General features: G+C 42.2%; 1 protein-coding gene across 2 annotated transcripts in view; it reads right to left on the minus strand.

The window, feature by feature from the left end:
• Positions 1 to 19,930, minus strand: part of caln1 (calneuron 1) — a 61,761-nt gene extending 41,831 nt beyond the window's left edge. The window contains exons 1-2 of one of the 2 annotated variants that reach the window (XM_023416017.2): positions 19,081 to 19,930; positions 8,396 to 8,517 (exon numbers count right to left, since the gene is read on the minus strand). In XM_023416017.2, the coding sequence (XP_023271785.1) occupies positions 8,396 to 8,510 (115 nt within the window). In that variant the 5' untranslated portion in view covers positions 8,511 to 8,517; positions 19,081 to 19,930. Of the gene's footprint in view, positions 1 to 8,395; positions 8,518 to 17,214; positions 17,623 to 19,080 lie in introns of those variants that run through there. The other variant, XM_023416016.2, reaches the window with a different exon arrangement.
• Between the last annotated feature and the right edge of the window lie 348 nt (positions 19,931 to 20,278).

Consider the following 20,278-nt stretch of genomic DNA (forward strand, 5'->3'; position numbering starts at 1 on the left):
ATGCACCAGCAATTGGACTGCAGGAAACTACAGATCAGATTTATAAAAGGCAGAAACTCATCAAACATTCATTCAGTTTTCAGTTAGCAAAAAGTTTTCTAAAATCTAAACTCATGATTTCAACACATGACAACTGTGTCCCAGGACAAGTGGTCACTGACACTGACATTTATAATACAAAAATGAAGATGATGTGATTTTTGTTTGGGCTTTACCAAACAAGCATGTTCCTTTACATCTGGAGAATATGATTTGTATGTTTACATTTATGGTATGTTGTGACACATTTTACCTTTATCTGCGATTTGTATGTTCCATATTACATAGTGTCAGATTGCGATTTCGATAATATTTCAATTAATTGTTCAGCCCTACTTAACACTAGATGCCCTTAAAAATGAGCATCTGGTTAAATGAAGGCTTCACTCTCAGTTAAGTCTCAGTGAAAAAAGCCAAATTACATGATTCTGATTATTGCATCTTTTATGATGATTATAATATTTCTATTTATTTATATAGCGCTTTTAAAGCTTAAGCACAAAGTCAGAGAAGGTTTACAGAGAAAAACATTAAAATATCTGAGCCCTGTAAGACATACAAAGTCTAGGAGCATGTATGGAACAGCACTGAGCCCATACATTAAGAAAATGTTTAACCCCTTTTCAACCTGTTTCAGATGAGCTCTTGAAATCACATTAGCAGCAGTGATCTACATTAATGCCTTGGCTTTGCTGTTTTAAGCGTGGTGCAAACATGTTGAGCTGCTCAAACGACATTTTACTCAGCTGACTCACCCTCACAGCAGAGACAAGAACGCCTCACTTGTACACAGTTGAGTCAGCAGCTGGTTCACTAGCTGCTCGATGTGTGATCAAGTCGTCAGTGAAAGGAGGCAGCGGGCTCCGCTGTGCTTTAATAAATGCATATTTCATAAGGGTGCCTGCAGACAGGAGAGGGTTTGCGGCAGGAGGAAAGACCTACCGACAGTCATCCCGTGTTTTTAAACAGAGGTTGAATGTCGCTTCTCTGAAGAACACTATGACTGTATGACATGCATGAGCACACCGCTGGGCACTGAATGATTCCAGACTGGAATAGATGGTTTAACTCCCTCCTCCTGCAGAGGCAAAGCTTTTCCAGTGATGTATAGAGGCGCATCTCTCTGCACGTTATAGATCCAACAGCAACATATTCTTTGGCATTTGCTGAGAATTTGTTGTAGAACTCTCATTAAAACAATGCAGGATCATTTGAATAGATGAATAAGACATGAGAGGACAATACAACAGAATATAGGCACAAATGTCGAAAATATCCATCTTACCTGAGTGAAAATGTATTGATATTGAGTGTTTTTTAAATGTTTTTTCACGGAACAAACAAGCTGTAACAGCATTTCCTGTCTCCCTGAACCAAGAACCAGTCATTAAGAAATGAGCCCATCAATCACCTTATTATCTTCTACACTGCCGCATTTCTGAACCAGTCTGCTGGCAAATGATTTGGAACAACAAAGCATAAATGGTACTTAAATTATGAATTGTCTCGTAAAATTGAGAACGGTGTTTCGACCATGTTAAGTACCTACAGCAGATAACGAGAGGTCGCAGTCTCCGACCTGCATCAAAACAGCGTGTTGCTGCTTCCGCAAACAGCTGTTGCTGAGCAAATAGATCCCCCTCATCATTTTTAACGACACAAAGCCTTGTTTTACAGATAGCATTTTCCAGAATGCACACACTGAAATGTTAACAAGCGCACATCAAATGCATACAGATTCTTTTCCCCTGCATTCAAAAGAGTGTTTCATGAATAAATCTATCAGGCTCTTATTGACTACTTTCCTGTGTCCTGAGCTTGTCAGAACAGAATAACAACACAGAAGCTAGGTTTATATATTCGAATGACTCAGTTTATTTCATGCACAAATGCTCCTATCCATCAGGACTCGCTGCACATGGGGATTTCTGAGCTGCTTTCCAACACGAAATCTGACATTTGTTGGAGCAATATTTCTACCAAAGGGACAGAAGTGACGAGAGATGTCACAGAAAACTCTGACTCGGATCGAAACAGAATCCTTAAGTGGTGGAGTTTGCTAATTCTGTATGCAAATGATGTTCATGCAGTGTTAAATGTTAATGAGGGCATGTGCTTATTGTGAGTGTGTCGGTGACTGTGTGTGCTTGAATGACTGGTGCCTGTTGACTTGCAGTATGTTATCTGCTCCCTCTCACATTCTGCTTGACCTTTCACATACAGCAGCGATGGCTGGCAGCAGCAGACACACACAGCTGGCACACATGCCACTGTTGTCACCAGAAGTTTGACTTCAGTAACAGGACTGACAGAACTACGAAGAAAAACTGAAAACCTGAACACATCGTGGCTGTCAGCTCTCTGAACTGCACCCAAACATGCCAAATATAATTTCCTCACAGGAGCAACACTAACATTTTCCTTCAGACAGTGGTCTACATATATAATAATGTCACAATGCTCCCTATATCATGATATGTTACACTGTAACTATTCCTCTTTCTACCATGTAAAGGGTAGATGATTGGAATTTGTTCTGCATTTGTTGCCTGTGAATTCCCCAGCAACACCATGTCAATGCAAAGTCTCTCTAGACCTTTCGTCAGAAGTATTTTAAACAGTTCTTTCAACCATGATCTTAAATAGATAAGGCTCCACCTATCTTGTGTGCCCAGGGGTGTGACAGTCATTCTCTTGTGGGATGGTCTTTCTATCATTGACAGTGTTTTATCTTGAGTGTGCCATACATAGATCTAGACCTTTCAAGACTGTCAAGTCTTTACAAGACTAAAGTGACACTTTTTGACCCACCTGCGCCTAAGATGTTTGGATGTGAGAATATCTTCATCCATAAAACATAATAATAAAAACAAAACAGCAAAAGCATGAAAACATTTGCTGAAAATTGCCTGAAACAATTAGTTAATCCTCAAAATAGTTGCTGATTAAGCAACCTTATCCAAAATAAGGCTATTGAAAAGAGAATGATATTGTTGGGTTGTGGGGACAGGTGAACTCAGAGGTCTTTGATCTCAGGTTGATACTGTGTCTGATCTGACAACAAATTTGTCCCATATTTGGCTCCTGGCACCGGAGTGTTATCAGTGACTTTATGTGATGTGTCCCGGTGGGACTGAAGAGAGGGAAGAAACAGTCAGTACCATGGACAGCTCCCCAAGCTCCTGCTAACACAGGTTGTTTCAAGTGTGATTCTGTGTGTGTGTGTGTGTGTGTGTGTGTGTGTGTGTGTGTGTGTGTGTGTGTGTGTGTGTGTGTGTGCTGCTGGCAGACAGTACACTCAGTATACCAGGTTCCAGTTTCACAACCAGTAGCTTCACTGCCAGCACTGGTCCTGCAGGTAGCCGAGTCTGTCAGCCACTTGCTAGGTTTGGTGACGCAGAGGCTACAAACTGCCAAGTGGGAACTGCTGTTTATATGCCCATGGAGTTGGAAACAAGCTGCCTAATGCTGGTGCCCGTCATCCTCCCTGTTCCTTCCCCCTCTCTCCTTCAAGGAAAGCTCAGCGCTGGTGGGCTGAACAGGCACAAGCCTCCCCGCAGGCTTCCTGCCGTCTGGTCGGGCTCAGCACGCTTAGTGAAAGAAGAGCCTGAGTGCCGACTAGGGGAGATTTCTTCCGCTGCCCTTTCACTAAACCTTTAATAAAATAACCCATTTTAGTTTTTGTTGTAAAGCCTGTCTCCAGGATTTCTATACTGTGAAAACTTCCTGAAATTCACCCTGGACTACCACTGGGCATACAGCCTCAGCTCAGCATGTGGAGCGTCTAGATACCAACCACGCCAGTATACTACACTACACCCTCTGGAAATGACACCGGGGGAAATTGCAGCTGGTGAAAGCAGTGGATGGAGTTCTCAGTCATAAAATTCCCTACAAATGCATCAGTGTCCTGCTGTTCCTAATGGTGAACTAATTTAAATTCAGGCTAATGGCCTGAGGTCATAGAAAATGTAGTTAACATTTGATTTGCATAAAACTGAAAGAAAAACACATTTCCCTAAATGCACAATTGAAACCAAAGGTCCCTGGCCCCATGCAGCTCTTGGCCTGGTGTATAGTACCAACCTCAGCCACAGCACATCACTAAACTGAGCAAACACTAGCCTCTTTCTGTCCATCAAATTATGTAAAGCACATTTTAATCGCTTTATCAAAAGTTATTCATATGCAGAGGCTTTCAAATGTATTCATTTTAATAAAACTTCACATTACCCAAAATTGTTGTAGCTCATGAAAAGTGGCAGTGGAGTCTTTGCACACACAGCTCAGTTTAACTCCAGTAAGTTTGGGATATAATGGAGAGTAGAAAGGTGAGACTTGATACCCGTAGTTAGTGCAGGGCTACTCTCCTGTACTACTCTACCTTGCCTGCACCATAGTGTCACTCAATTTGCATAAATTCATTAATGAATGAGACAAAAACTCCCTGCTCTTAAAATAAGAATGGAACTGCAAAAGACGTACAAATTGCTCTCAGGGGGCACAAAGGATGAACTCTTGATGAACTGTCATGAAGCGAGGACGGTGCATCTCTGGAACAGAGCATCACAGCACGGCTTTAACCACGTTACACGTTCAGATGTATAAATGACAGCTGTGAACATAAAGATGTGAGCAGTGGCCATCATTATAAATCCGGTTCATTACTTTCAGAGGGAATGGCGGACGTTATTACTGAGTGTTAATGAAGACACACTAGATTAACTCTAACGGGCATTTAGATCAAACAAAATCTATAAAGTCAGTCTTCATCTGAGTGACAGCAGAGCTGCAGGTTCTGGCCTCTGACCGGACCACAGATCAGAGGCCAGGCTCTGAAGCCCAGCTTGACAGGAGGTATGGTCACGTTCACACACGTTGATTAAAAATCTCTAAGATCAATGGAGCATCTTGCAAATTCTGTTTTAATGAATTACATAGCAAACCTACATCCTACAAGTGATATTCATAGCTCCTGTGCTGGTTTAAATATGTACATATTTGGCTGCTGTAATGACAGCCAACTCTACAGGAACCACATGGAGCGAAAACACGGCTCAGGAAAAAGATTTACATATTTTTCTTAGCGATGCAAAGAATTTGTCAGTTTTATTTCTTTGTCTATAACTTCACAACAACAACTAGAACAACAACCTTCACAAAAAGCAAAAATCTGATCCACAATTGTGCAAGTGAAGCTCACATTACAAAGCCTGGCTGATGCAAATGACAACAGAGACAAATACAGCCAGTTATTTCAGAATAACTGACTTACATACAGTAAGAAAGAGCTGAGAGGCTGTTGTTCGCTTTATAAATCCCTACAGATAACAGCAGCTTCTCCTGAGAGATGAGACATGAACAAAAACACATCAGCTGACTGATGCCACACCGCCGGCCATGTGACAGCTCGGCCCGCCGCTGCAAGCTTTTTAATGGCCCCGGACGAATACGGTAAATTGCCTCTTTAAATATTGTGAAGCAGAAGTGTTGAATATGCAGAATGAGGAGGCTGTGTGAGCTGCACCGGGGGAAGAGGAATCAGTGGGAGACATAGAGGTGTTGCTAATGACGGCTGACAGACAGGTAAGGCTGTTTCTCACGGTGTCTGATGAAAACCTTGTATGTCCAGATTGTCTTTCAGATAAATAACTTCCTGCACAAAGATTGGAATCTGAAAATGTTTGGTGTTTGAGACTGTATATCCAAAGGTTTTCAAAACACATCTGTATACAGCTGGATGGATAAGACTCTCAGTGTTCTGGGGATATAAGAACGATGTTTATAGTTCTGAGCCCCAGTGCTGTCGAAATCGCACTGATAATGAAAATTAACCTTCGTATTGTTCTCCTGTCGACCAAAATTGACCCGATCTGATCCACCATTCAATATAAATTGTGATCATTAATTACTTTTGCAAAAAGTGTAGTGAGTAACCATCAATGTTATTTTCAGGCAATCACGTGAAAGAAAACCATATTTCTCATATAAAAACATTTGAAGACAACCGAAGGGTTAAAAAGGCACATGTTCATGACTTATGTTACCCTATTGTTTTTATTTCTCTTATTTTAATTTGAGGTTTCCAGTTTTGGCACGCCAGGTCCCATCCTGATTTGTGGGACTTAAGCAGAAGTGTAAGGTTGCCATGGTGCCAGTAGATCCCAGAGTCCCGTGTTCTAGTCTTACATAGTTTAGATGGCCAGTCTGCAGTATACAAAGCTAATCTACATTAGTTACTACACATCCCTGTTTGTACCCATAGTTGTACAGACACGATTTCATTGATCACTTTTAAAGGAAACATCTACAGTCTGTGATTTTGTGGTAGGATCTAATGTTACAATGAACTTCTTTTTATAAGGTTTCTTGGTGGATTATGGAAACTTTTCCTGGACGTCACAGATATCCCTGGAAAGAATCATGTGTGAGGATCCCAGCAGTATCAGTACTCCGGTTTGTAATCTATTTTGGTTTCACCACTCAACATGTAGTGGATAGTACATCCTAATTAAGTAATTACAGGGCTAACAGGCTATAGTTGGTGTTTAGTTGACCTCATGGGGACCCTCTACCCAAAAGCCATTTCTTATTCACTAAACAACGTGAACTGATGAAACGGGCAATGAGAAATTCATACATTGCAAATATCTCTATGCATATTAAAACTCCACCCTGACAGAGTATCTGGCGATTACTGTGTGCTGTGCAGCCAATTTTCCAGGCGGCAGCTTAATGTTGCATCAATGGATTAATATTTTGTAGGTCTAGTTCGTTTGCTGCCTGTGAGGCTGCCACTGCTGACTCTGGCAGACTGTTATTGATCAGGTTTGTGTTCTACAGGCCCGGGTGATTATTCTCAGACAGACCCCAAAACAAAAGGTTCATAAACACAGGCTCAGCTATAGCACAGACCTGAAGTCAGACAGAGAAGCCAGCAGACCACGAATGCTCCAGGTGAGATAAACTACGTGGAGAATAATGCATCACTGTGCTTTGCTGGCTCAGCTGAGGAGGATGCAGCTGATTCTGTAGCACTGTATTGTTTCTCAAAACATTACTGACTATAAAACTGACTGAGGTGACATGGAACAGCATCTGTCCTTCATGACTTTATATACTAGTGGCTCTTCGGTACACCACATCAACACACAGATCTGTTAAGTAACCAGAAATGTTTTCTGAAAAACGAAGCTCCGTATGGGTTTGGGATTCATCAGCGTGTACAGGCTTGTTGCCCAAAATAGTCATTTTTACGCAGTGGCTCCCACTGCGTGACCGTCTGATCCACCTTAAAATCACATGACTGACTGTGCCTCTCCTTTGTGTTTTTCACTACATACAGTCAATGATCTTCTCAACGTCCTCAACATCTCTGTTTTCTACTGCTGTCAATGTTGTTCTTTAACTTTTGGTAACTGATTAACTGGCTTCTGGTTCTCCATCCGCCTCAAGCTGGCATGAAGCGGAACTAAACATAAAGCTGCAATGAGTTTATTATCATTTGTATGCAGCACCATATTCCAGGTGCAACTATTTCAGTCGAACTTTGTTGTCGTCTTTCGCTATAGAGCAGCTCTTAGTGTTACTGCTTGAAAATAAATCAACTGAAAAGTGGTTAAAAAGCTGGTTTTACCACAGAGCACATTAAATAAATGATTCATCCTGAAACCAGTCTTCAAATATGTTTTTCAGGGTACTATAACAGCATACTGTAGATGTTTAAATATCACCTGCTCGTCTTAATTTGATGTAAATTGATGTCAGTGATTATGGAGGTAGGAAGATCCTGCAGATCCTTTAAAGGTTCCATATATGTGAAGTATAAAGGAGGATGTCCATGTGTTGTTTGATTATAAAGCAGGTCTAGGTTCTGTATTAATACTGTGAAAGTATCAAATCACTCAGTCCACATAGAAAACGCACACAGCCTGTATTCAGAGACTGAGCCTTCAAACCAGCCGTCAGGACTTCTGTAACTTTGTGATGTCACAACAAAGCAGTCCCCGCTCTCAGCCATGACCCAAGCCCCGCCCACCTGGACCCACCATTCAATCTTGCAGGATTTGGTTTCTCTGAGTGTTTACCTGGAATCTGCTATATTTTTATTGGATCACTCAGTAAACAGTCAGCCAATCAGAAAAGAGGTTCAGAGCCTCCTCTCTTCTGATTGGCTCACCTTCCTGTTGTTACTAGAGCTCCAGAGAGAAGCCTGAGAGAGGAGATGTAAAACTACATTGAGATGGTTTTGGTATAAAAAAAAACCACAAATATATCTTCTTATGGATCAACACAAATAAAATTCAGGAAAATGGACATTAAGAAATGAGCCAGACAGTTTTCTGAGGAGCCTTACCGTCAAGCTCCTCCACGGAGATGCTGGCCAGCACGTCGCTGTCACTGTCTGACAGCGAGCGGCTCAGGTAGTTCCCCTTGTAGAGCAGGCCCGCCGTCACATGGTGGAACGGCATCTTCTCCCTGAGAGACACCAGAGGGAAACATTTAGACAGCAGTGCAGGCAGGGAAGAGGAGCTGAGGAGGAGATTTCTCTCTTGGGGCTTTTTGGAAGATTAATTCTGAACACAAACACCAATTAAAAGCTTCACACATTACACATGTTTCTGAACAATGTTTATCAACAGGGGGAAACTCCCATGTGCAGTATTTCATGGTCATTGGATTCAAATTAGCCACTTATCAAAAAAATAAAGTTAAATTGACCTGTGAGGAGCAGAAACCCCCTTTTTCAAACAAACTTAAAACTAAGTCAAGAGAAAAGCAACATGAAATGTGAACCCCATAATCAGCTACAGGGAGCTGCTCTGCCCATTTGTGATATTGGTGAAGCTAAAACAAATTAACGTCCAACGGCCACAGCATAAACGAGCTCCATAAAAGAGGCAGGACTCATTCACTAAGTGGGAAGTCACACAGTGAGGGAGACTCATATAACTAGGAGTAAATGTAGTGAAGGTGTGTGTATGTGTGGCTGTGTGAGAGCTTGCGCATGTATACTGTATGTGCAAATGTGACTGAGGCAATTAATTATTCACTAAATCGAGGCCCAAGGGCACGGTAGGAAAATAAGAGCATAGAGAGGAGAGAGATGTGGGGCGACTACTTCCTTCGCTCTAATTGGATTTCGTCTGGATGAGCACTTTGAGAAGATGCTTCTGAGACAGAGCGAGGAGTTCAAAAATGGGCTGAGATATTACACAAAGAGCGACGCAGAACGCTGAACTTCTCTGAAGCGCTGGGTTTCTGGATGTGTTTGTCTCTTTCATCAGTTGAAGTTTACACCATATTTCTGCAGAGGCGAGTAAGCCACACAATTACAAAAGCTTTGGAAATAAAAAAAACATGCAACATTTAACATGAGTTTAAAAGGGAAACATGCTCTTTGGAAAACTACGACAGTATGGATGTACAGCAGTTCTGCTCTTTGGGTTTTTAAGCAGCATCACACACGCAGGCTGTTGTTCTAGGTCGCTAACCAAATGAACAAATCTGAGCTCTCCTGAGCTGAATGAGTCTAATTTTTCAGCTTGTTATGTTGCTGGTTTTGTCCAATCCATCTCTTTTGAAAACATGACATACTGCACATTCATCATATTCCTCTGCAATAAGGCATACTTAATGTAACAATGGGCTTACAACCAATGCTTTATTAATGTTATTGATCCTTTATCAGTAAGGAAACATTTTAAGAACAATCTTTTAGCTGAGAGCAAAAAAAATACTTTAGGTAGCTCTTAAAGTGGCTATATGTAGGTTTTCTCTGCCTTTCTTGCCGGTGTCGTGGTGATTGTCACTTAACAAAAGCTTCAGTCATTGTTGTCTTTATAAGACAAGAGGTATAGACAAGAGACAAGTTTGATGCTGAGCTCACAACGTTTCTTCTAGACTGGTGAGTAAATAGCTGTTAATGCTAATGTTGTCTATGTAGCGAAAGCAAAAACTTACAGATAGCTCAATTAATGTCACCCTGAAGGATGGAAGTAAGTTTATAGCACTGTTCTAGCACAAAAGCTGTTTTTGCTATAAAAGGAAAGTAACAGCGATAGCATACAAACACATTAAGACTGCTTGAACAGGCAATTTAGCCCTTCATGATCTTTCTAATTCACTTCAGTCACTTTCTAATTGGCAATTAAGTTTTCTTATTAAAGACGTATTACTGAAATACAAAGCAATACTAAAATATTCATCAGTTGTGAATAAAGCAAATATGAACAGCCAAGACACACATACATTTCAGATCAGCTTCTTATACAAGACTGGCACGAGTTGCACATTATACCCGAGTTCAAAAAAGATAAAGATGGAGAGAGGATGGAGAGAGAGAACACATTTCAATGTGTTTAAACCAAAGCAAAAGGAACTGTGAATTTTAGAATTTCCTCATCAAATAAAGTGATTCAGAATATCAATACAGTAATTGTTAAAAGTTTTTTTGCTACCATTAACCCCATTTGAAGTTTTGTTTTTCTACCATGTTCGGCACCTGCCAGAGCCGATCCTTCACTGGCTGCAGCTGCCATCCATCCATTGCCTCACAAATTGAAAACTGGTCCCTGCATCTTTCTTGTTTGTCAGTTTAATAAGCATGCATATTAAGACGTCTGCAGCTCTGCATAAAGCCCTCTTTACGACCAGCTTTCTTCACACGTAACGTCAGGATTTTTCACTTCCTAATTCATCAATTATTCAGTCATCTCTCAGCTGTCATTATGAATATTACAATCATCCCTCTTGTCTGCGTTTTCCCGTACTCTCGCTGCGAGGAAACCCATTTATTACGCAGGTGTATACTATCCTTAGTCTGCGCTGCTGCTGCGGCCAACATGAAGAAATATTGATCAGAATGATTAACCATGCAGGGACAGAATTTATTTACATTTCATTACAATGACTCTGCAGTCAGTAATGAACTGTGAAAACGTGAATGAGTCGTGGAGACAAAAAAAAAGCTGTAATCTTATGCAGCTCAATTTTGGCTTTACAATGGCAAGAGTCAGCTGCGTGTGTGTTTTATGTGTTCTGTGTGTGTGCGCTCTCTGAGCATGGAGGGCAATCATGGCTTCCATTGTGAGTTTTCTCACACCCGACACCTTCAGCTCTGCACTCTCAAGTAATCTGTTAGTCCGGCTGAAAGCTCATACTAAGAGAGGGCTGACCCGCCTTTTAGCAGCAACATTTTGCTAATGTTGTTGATCACTACTGTTCAATCCCAAGTTTAATACCCTTACCTGAAATCACCTGTCATCCTATTAACCAACCCCCAGGAAGTTATATAACCCCACCCTTCTGGTCTGCAAAGCAATTTCCCTCCAAACCACCGAGAACAAAGAACCACTGTGAGTTGAAGAATGGACTTTTTAAACCTTATGTTATTTTATCCATGTTAATATTATAGCAGTTCTTTGGTTAGCATTTTATTGTTGTGTGGCTTTTGAATGTTTATTTGTGAACACTGCATTAGATTCCTCCTGAAGGTGGAGAAAATACAGAGACATTGGATGCAAAATGAAGTAAGTGGAATTAATGTCAGCTGCATTTCCTTTATCTATTTTATTATTGTTAGTGCCAACATTTTTAATTGATATGTGATTGTACTTATTTTGTCTTTATGTATTTTGACCTCTCTCATGTACAGAAAGAAGCATCCACCCATCCATTCATCCATCTAACCATCTACCTAAGCGTCTTCAATTGTGACAAGTAAAATTTCTGGAACTGCTTCTGGCTCCTGTGTTTAAATGTGCACATGTCCACATTAGATGTTCAGCGAGCCAACGCCACCGCCCTGAGTGTAGTTTTTACCCACACTGAGATAAGTCTGAGATGTAACGGAGGAAACAAAGTCTGCGTCTGGAAACAGAGGTGGAGAGTCGTAAAGTATTTTCAGCACCTTATAAGTACTTTTCACATTTCAGAGGGAAATGTTGGGTTTTTACTTAGCTACATTTATCTAATGGCTGCCGTTCACCAGCTCGTTTACATTTAATGTGGTTTTACAAGCGAATGGGCTTAATAAAATGTGACGGATTGTTGGAGTTTAAACACCTGCAACAATATTGAGAATCATGTTGAAACAATAAACTGACTGAAAATTACACAACGGCAAATCATTGAGGTAGTTAAGTAGACAATATCCCCACGAGCTCCATTTAGGAGCTGTTCTGTTCTAAATGGAGCTTGTGATGACCCCGTCTTCTCAGCTGTTAAAACTCAATCATTTAAGTTATTTATCAAGTATTCCCGCTAACAGCTTCTCAAATGTGGCAGTTTTCCGCTTTTCCCAGCTTAAGACCGTTGTAATTTGAATATCTTTGGGTTTTGGACTGTTGATTTGGCTCACAAGCAATTCCAATATATAATCGACACATTAAATGAAGAATAAAGCGTTGGTTCAGGCAGAGCGCTGAAGTCGCATTTATAGTGGCTGATCGGCGTCAAGTGTTTCGTATAAGCTTCACAATCATTCATTCACAGCTGTGTCGATAGTAAATCCAGTTATATTCATGCAGGTGTACGGCAGATGTATTTATTAAAAGGGGGGGGGGATTAGTTCTCCCAGGAGAATCCTCATGGCTGTTCAGACGGTTTGAGAACTGCCTGAAAGTGCAGAGCTTCTTCCCACCAAGTCTAACTCTGTACCCAATGGCTGCTCTCCAGCTTTGACAGCCACACAGGGCTCTGCAAGGATGACCTGACTTCTGAGCCTCCATGACACAAAGACATGCTCTGCATCACTGAACAAGACCAATTAAATGTACCGACATGTTTACACCGAGGAGCACGAAATCTGACACCACTGGCAAACAAACAAAAGGTTTAGACATGTCCACGCACGCATGAACAGGGGACAAGTTTTGCTGCATTATTTTACTATGGGATCTCACGAGGACATTATGTTTATCAATGCAGACGATGAAGAGTGAGATAATGTGCTGAGACAGTAAAACACCTGATCTTCAACCCCACAGGAAGACAGTGTGGAACGGAGCTGTTCAGAGCCTTCACCATCATTACACTTGATTAAATTGATCAAGGTCTCAGCTGAACAAGCTAATGTGCCCTTCAGGAGCAGAGCAAAGTACAGTAATCACTTAAATCACCAAGTGATCACCGCAGCCTCAACCAAGCCCACATCTGTCTTTTTTCTGCCTTTTTTTCCCTTCATCAAATAGTTATTCCTCTGCAGTACCATATATCAGTTCAATAGAAAAGAGGCGAGGATTCTGGGATTTAATACTCAGATTGAGCAGCTGATAAAAATGAGCCATAGAAATGACTTAAAGATAAAATCAATGGATGGCACCTCGACATTTTACTGAGCAGGCTGCTTTGGCAAATTCTGAATCTCCACCTCTCTGAGGAAACACAAATATGCTTTTTAACCCCTTACACTACTATAATTAGCAGTTATTTTCACTGTCGATTAATCATATGATCGATCAATTGATTGTTTAATCTATAAAACATAATTAAATGGTGACAAAAATGTCCATCCAGACAAACAAAGAGCAACTTAGTGTGTGAAATCCCACAGGAACGTGAGAGTAACAGCAGATGAAACCTGCCCTTGTTTTATGGGATAGTAATTCATATTTTACATCACGTTGATGCCATTAGCTGATGCTGTTGTCCAAAGTGACTTTCAGAGAGTGAGTGAGTCTGGAGGTAGTGTCCGGCTCAAGGACATGTTGAACCGACAAGACACACGGCTGTTGACGGCTGCACTAGCTGAGATTGGACCTGTGGCATTTAATTTCAGGGACAACCTGTCACTCCGCTGTTTCCTGAGCTCCAAAGTTAAGCCCAAATATGATTCCACACTATGATCAACCCCGTCACCGGTCTGTTCATTTCTCAGAGCTGAGTTACTGAGTCACGGTTTCAGTTTGATGACTCAGAAAAAGGTCAGGATTCTGTAATAATTTGATTTCAGCAACAAACACAAACAGAAAATAAACAAATAGTCAATTACAGACTTTGATATCTTCCTGTTTTCCACCACTTTTGCCTCCAAATATACCGATCCACCTGAGTAACACTGACAGTGTGGACAAGAGTCACAGGTCAAACAATAAAGGAAGAAAAGGCTCTACACATTATCAGCAACATCATTTTTAACCTGAAGGAGATTTCTGTACAGAGATAGTCTGATAAATAACAACACCTGAACACTTTACTGTTACTGAAAAAAATACCTCAATGTTTAAAAGCTCATCTTTCTTTATTTAATGGATTGCAGTGAATAAAGTAGCTGTAGTCAGGTTGCAGTTTACATCCATGTCTGTCCAGACACATGTAACAGTCTATGTATTTTATCAATATTAGCGTTATGAATCCTTAAGTTATGTGAGATCTTGATGTGACCTTGACCTCTGACCTTTGACCACCAAATTCCAATCAGTTTTTCTTTGATTCCAACGTTTGTTTCAAATGTAAAGAGATTCCCTCAAGGCGTTGCAGAGACGTCACGCTCACCGGAATGAAACGGGGCCCGACCTGAAAACATAATGTCTCCGGCCTCGCCTGTCACCAGCACGGAGGCGTGACGCCGCCGCACGCAGGACGGCTGCAGACATCACTGGATCTTACGTTTAAATTCTGATGATGTTCTACAGTCAGTCAGAACAAATCGAAAGAGCATTCAGAGCGTATACATTCTTGTTTTCTTTCAAAGTATATTTCCAGCCGCCCACAATAAAAGCTATTTCAAAGCAGCCTGACAGTAGACAAACTATTACTGCATCATTATTGTCCTTTTAAGTCTTTCCACTGTTGTTAAGAATGGGTCGCAGCAGAACTGAACCCAATTACAGCACAGACATAAATAAAACCACCTCCACTAAACCTGCGTGCATGCCTTACAGGGAGAGCACTGCTTGTACTGACACTTGAAGGAAAAGACAAAGATGACATGACTAATCAAAACACTTTGACCCTGAAGGAAGAAGCAGTGAGCCGCAAATTACACCGTTGCCATTAAAGCGCTGTATGTCCCCAAAGAACTGGTGGGAAGAGTTGATGAACTCATTCCTCTCTGCAAACTCACCAGAGGTGAGTGTCACACCTTAACATGCAACGTGGAGGCGTGGTTAAGACATCAGGGTCAGGACACTGAGATGTAGAAAAGAATCAATTTAATCTGATTTTTCTTTCTTAAATTATTTTTTTTTAGTCAATAAAATGGCAAAGATAAACAAAATGTTAAAAAAGAAAAAAGCTCATCAATAGCTTTAACAATTGAAAATAACATCTTCAAATTGCTTGTTTGTCCAAAAAAAAAAAATTCCAGTGATACAAAACAGAAAAAAAACAATTAATTCTCGCATTTAAGAACCTGGAAACTGAAAATGTTTGTTGTTGTTTTGACCTGATAAATGACTTAAATAATGGCTTTACTAAATTGTCTGTAAGTGAATCTAATTTATCTCTGATTGGTTGTTTTGGCACTACGTTTCAAACATGCTGCACTTCCCTATTCATGTCCTGAGCGTCTGAAGTCTGAAGCTGTCCAAAAAAACACAATATCTCACAGAGACCAACTCATGATATTTTCCACATGATTAGAGAAAGATGCTGCTGGAAAAGAAGAATAACTCTACCAACAATAAATCTGATAATCCAATTACATCTTCAGAGGATTTAATCTTGTCCTTCTGAAATACTGAGACAGGATCATTAGATGATATTGTTCTATTTCAACACATTGACCTTCTGCTTATTGAAACTTTGTCGTATCACCACATTTCAGTCAGTCCTCTTTTTCTATAAGAAATGAACAGTCAACCCACGAGCCACACCAAAATACCACACCAGTCCTCAGCTCTGAGTCTTGACTCTTTGAAGAGAGTGCAACCTGATGAAAAGAGCACAGCTTTTATTCAAAGGCTTGTGCATGACAAGGAGGCCAGATGGCAATTTCTCACATCAGACCCCGCAGCACAACAGCCAATACTGAGGGGGACACAAGCAGAACACTGTGTCCCGGCAGCAGACCCTCGGGCCACAAAAGCAACTTTGTAAAGAGGACGGTGACACAGTGGCATGCTATGATCAGGTCTGAAAAGCTTATGTTGAGAAAATACACCAGTTCCAGCTTTAATAGATCAAGTTATCAGCAGGATGCAAGTCCCCTTTCAAGATGACGCCATTTCCATAACGCTGATGAACTGGCGTTCCTTCCCATCGCACAGGGGCAGTAAACTCCCCCCCCCCCTGCACTGCTCTGTGTTGGTTAAAATTCCTTTCTTTTTTTTCATCACACCCTTATCAGAGACAAACTAAATAAAAAACATCAGCTGTGACATCACAGATTGAGGCGTGGTCACATCAGCAGAATAACTAAAAAGTTTCCACTCCAAGAGACAGATGCAGCAGCAAGTTTTCAGTGTGGAGTTACCAGTTTTACAATTTCCCATCGCTGCCAGAGAGACATAAAAGCAGGCAGCTGCTCATGAAAACAGCCTGTTGAGGACATGACAGCAGCCAAGAGGACGACATGTGTGGAATCTATAAACTTTAGATCCAGTCAGGAGTGAGGGATTCTGGTCACACTTCAATTTTATTGGCAACCTCACCCTCCGTGTAGTGATGCAACTTGGTGTCAACTGACGACTATCCACTCACGTCAACCTTCACATTGATGATACTGTAAAGTGCAGCAGCAAACAAACACAGAAGATGCTAAAAATCATCAGAGCAGTTCATCTATTAGGTCGTTATTAAGACATTAATTGCCAACTGCTTTTGATCCCCCAGCTCTATCTGATCCTCGTGTAAATGGCACCAAGTTATGCAACAACAAAACAAATGAGTGTCAAAATCTGTCACTGTGATGTAAATAATATGAAAAATATTACTATGGATCAACAAGACATGCCTGAACCTCCTGTGAGTGAAACCGATGAGTAAAACGACTGTGCAGTGCTATGGACTGTTCAAGAGAGGCACACAGGTACTGCTCGAAAACGCAGTCAAGTGGGCGCAAAGGCGATCCATCAAACCATCACGGCAAACCAGGAGTCAAACGTTCTCCAAACTGAGAAAAGAGACAGGAGCGTCCCACAGAAGTGCCACCTCTCTGCACACATCCCCAGCTGCTTCCTGCAGCAACAGACCCTTTCCATTTCTCTCTGTCTCTCCCATGCTGATTCTTACCCATACTGGTGGCTGTGATTGTACTCAGCAGGATACTGCAGCACAACAGGCTCCCTCACCGGACTCTCCATCACGTCCAACGTCCCGTCCCTCAGGTACGGGTTCCCCGGCAAGTCTCCGTTTACCTCTGAGTGCGTCCCCGGCGGCAGCATGCCAGAGGGCTCCGCCGTCTGAGGACTGGGCTCCACCGTCTGGGGATCGGGCTCTGTGACCTCCTCCTCCATCAGACTCTTAGATGCAGTGGTGCCTCCAGCAGCAGCAGCAGCAGCAGACTGCCTGTCCACAAACCACTGAGCCCGGCTGCCTCCACAGTTTGGGCTTGTCCCAGAGCAGCAGCATCGGTTCCCAGAAACCCCTTGTTTAATATTTGAGCAGTGAGAGCAGCAGGTACGACAGCTCCTCTCACGCTCCACTCCTTGGCTCCTTACTCCCTCCCTCCCTCCCTCCCTCTCTCTTTCTCCCTCCCTCTCTCTCTGACTCCCTCTCTCCCCCTTTGCTCTCTCACTCACTCTCCAGTGCAAACATTCCTCCACATGGGGAGACAGAGTGGAGGGCTCATTAGTGAGTCCCAATGACAGACTCAGCCCTGCCTGCCTGCAGCTGTGCTCACAAAATACACAGGGAGAGGCTAGAGAGAGAGAGCGAGAGAGAGAGAGAGAGGGAGAGAGAGAGAGAGGGAGAGAGAGAGGCAGACAGAGACGGAATGAGAAAAAGAGAGCGAGAGAGGGAGAGGGACAGAGGGAGAGAGAGGCAGACAGAGACAGAATGAGAAAAAGAGAGGGAGAGAGGGAGAGAGGGACAGAGGGAGAGAGAGGCAGGCAGAGACAGAATGAGAAAAGAGAGACAGAGTGCAGACAGACTAAAAAAATGAGTGGGAACCAAACAGAAGCTGACAAAGATGAAGACGGGGAGGACGCAGGAAACAAGACTGACAGCTGAGGTGAAAGAACAAGAGACTGTTTGTGAATGTGTGTGTGCAGCAGGAACACACACACACACTCATACAAACACACACAAACACACACAGACACAGCGTTCATCTCCCTGTGGATTATGCTTACAGTGCGCTCTGCAGGTCAACACGGGGATGCTCAGAAGGAACGTCACACAGGGAGCGACACATGTGCCATGACAGCGTGCGCCACCGTGTGGAGCAAGGAGCGCGCGTTGGACGCTGCGCAAACGACAGGCTGGTGATGGTGATGGTGGGTGGAGGGCGGCGGGGGTCCACAGTGAGAGCTCTGCTGAGCCCCCGTCACAGCTCCAGTACATCACTCACTCTCTCTCACACACACACACACACACACACACACACACACACACACACACACACACACACACACACACACACTTCCTGCGAGCTGCGTGTGACAGAAACTACATCCACGCAACGGCCACCATCATCACCAGCAGGCGTTAATTGTTGTATCTGATTAAAAGACATTCTGCCTCAGATCTCGTGTTGTCTCATGACTGAGTGATGTCGCTTTACAGTGAACACACAGGCGTATGTCTGACTCTCAAAACAACAAGTCCAGCTGAAAATGCGGGAGATTTTCAGACTTGTTACAAAAAAAAAAAAATGGAAAAGTCAAATATTCATTTGGTTCATTCTCAAGCCTCTTCCTCACACATACTCCACAACACTCTGAGACATATACAACCCACTGGAAACCGCAGCAGATGTTAACACGGACTCATCTGAGTGGACACCCGCAGGTCCTGCCCGATCCAAAACAACAGGTGTGGGCCTGCGGGGAGCTCCGATGCGAAAAACAACAGTACGTAAACAGGCTGTGGTAATGAGCTCCAGCCTGATCGTTCCTCACTTGAAAGGTAATTTATCGTCTCATTTCTACAACTTACCGTTGAGTGTGTGAGGGTGATCAGTCAAATCTGTTAATCGATGCCCGCAGTAGGATCCAGTTTAGAGACTTGAGGTGGACTCAATCAGCCTCGTTGATCGATCCGTGTTGCTTTTTGCGTTATGAGTGAATTATTCCTTTATTTTTCAATGCACTTGTTTCTTCCCATCGTATGCAAAGATAAGAAGCTCACACTGGTTATGTTTTCTTTTTTCCTGATATGAAGTCCAGCAGCAGCAGCAGCAGCAGCGCACGAGCGTTCAACCGAGTTGCACTTTTCGCCAAACTCTCATCAATGTTTTAATTTCTCCTCTCGCTTCACGTCGCATGCGGTTATATTCACATTCACGCACGAGGGAGTCCAGTTAGCTCCGTTGACTCAAAGTACAAAAAAACATCCTTGAACTGAAGATCCACACACACTCACACACATACACACACACACATACAGGTGGAGAGCGTCGGTAAGATTGATGAGAGCAGCCCGGTGGCCAAAGGAGACGCTCCAACCCAAATCAATACGCAATCGAGCAGGAGGACGACGATTGGCTGCTTCTACACCTGTCTGCCTTCATCGGTTTGTTGTGTCGTTTTCTACCGGATAAACTACCCGCGCCGTTTAGTAACGTAATATTTACCTGGACAAACCTGCTCCATGACTGTCAATACGTTTCTTCCTCAGCTCTAAATTTAAAAAGGTAACCTGTGTCAAATCAGCCAAAATAAGGCTGTATTTTCCGGTGATAACTTTCAAAATAATATCTTCACTGGTTAAATTATAAAGACAACATTTTGGTATTGTTTTCACAATTATTTATTTTCTTTATAGTTGATTTAAAAGGCTTTTTCTTACATGTTTTGTTTGATTCTTTTTCTCTTCATTCTCAGTTAGTTTTGTTTTTAGGATTTTATTTCCAAAGTTGAATCCTCCAGTTTCCGGTGCTTTCGTCATATCTGCGGGGCTTGACGAAATAATCAAGTAGCCTACTTTTTTTTCCATCGAGACCACTTGATATTCAGAGTCTTTCTGTTGCAATAACCTGTTTTCTGCTTGGAAGTAGATACATAAAAAATCATAAACCTGTTGGGTGGGTGTTTGCGTCACAATTTTACTTACTCAAATTACAAAAATGTGTAGGCCTGCACTGTATCTAATCGGTTCTTTTCTGATTCTGTCAAAAGCCATGTGGGTGTAAGTA

The sequence above is a fragment of the Seriola lalandi genome, unplaced genomic scaffold (assembly GCF_002814215.2).
Source record: "Seriola lalandi dorsalis isolate HSWRI2012SDOR001 ecotype SW California unplaced genomic scaffold, Sedor1 jcf7180002054560, whole genome shotgun sequence".
NCBI lineage: Eukaryota > Metazoa > Chordata > Actinopteri > Carangiformes > Carangidae > Seriola > Seriola lalandi.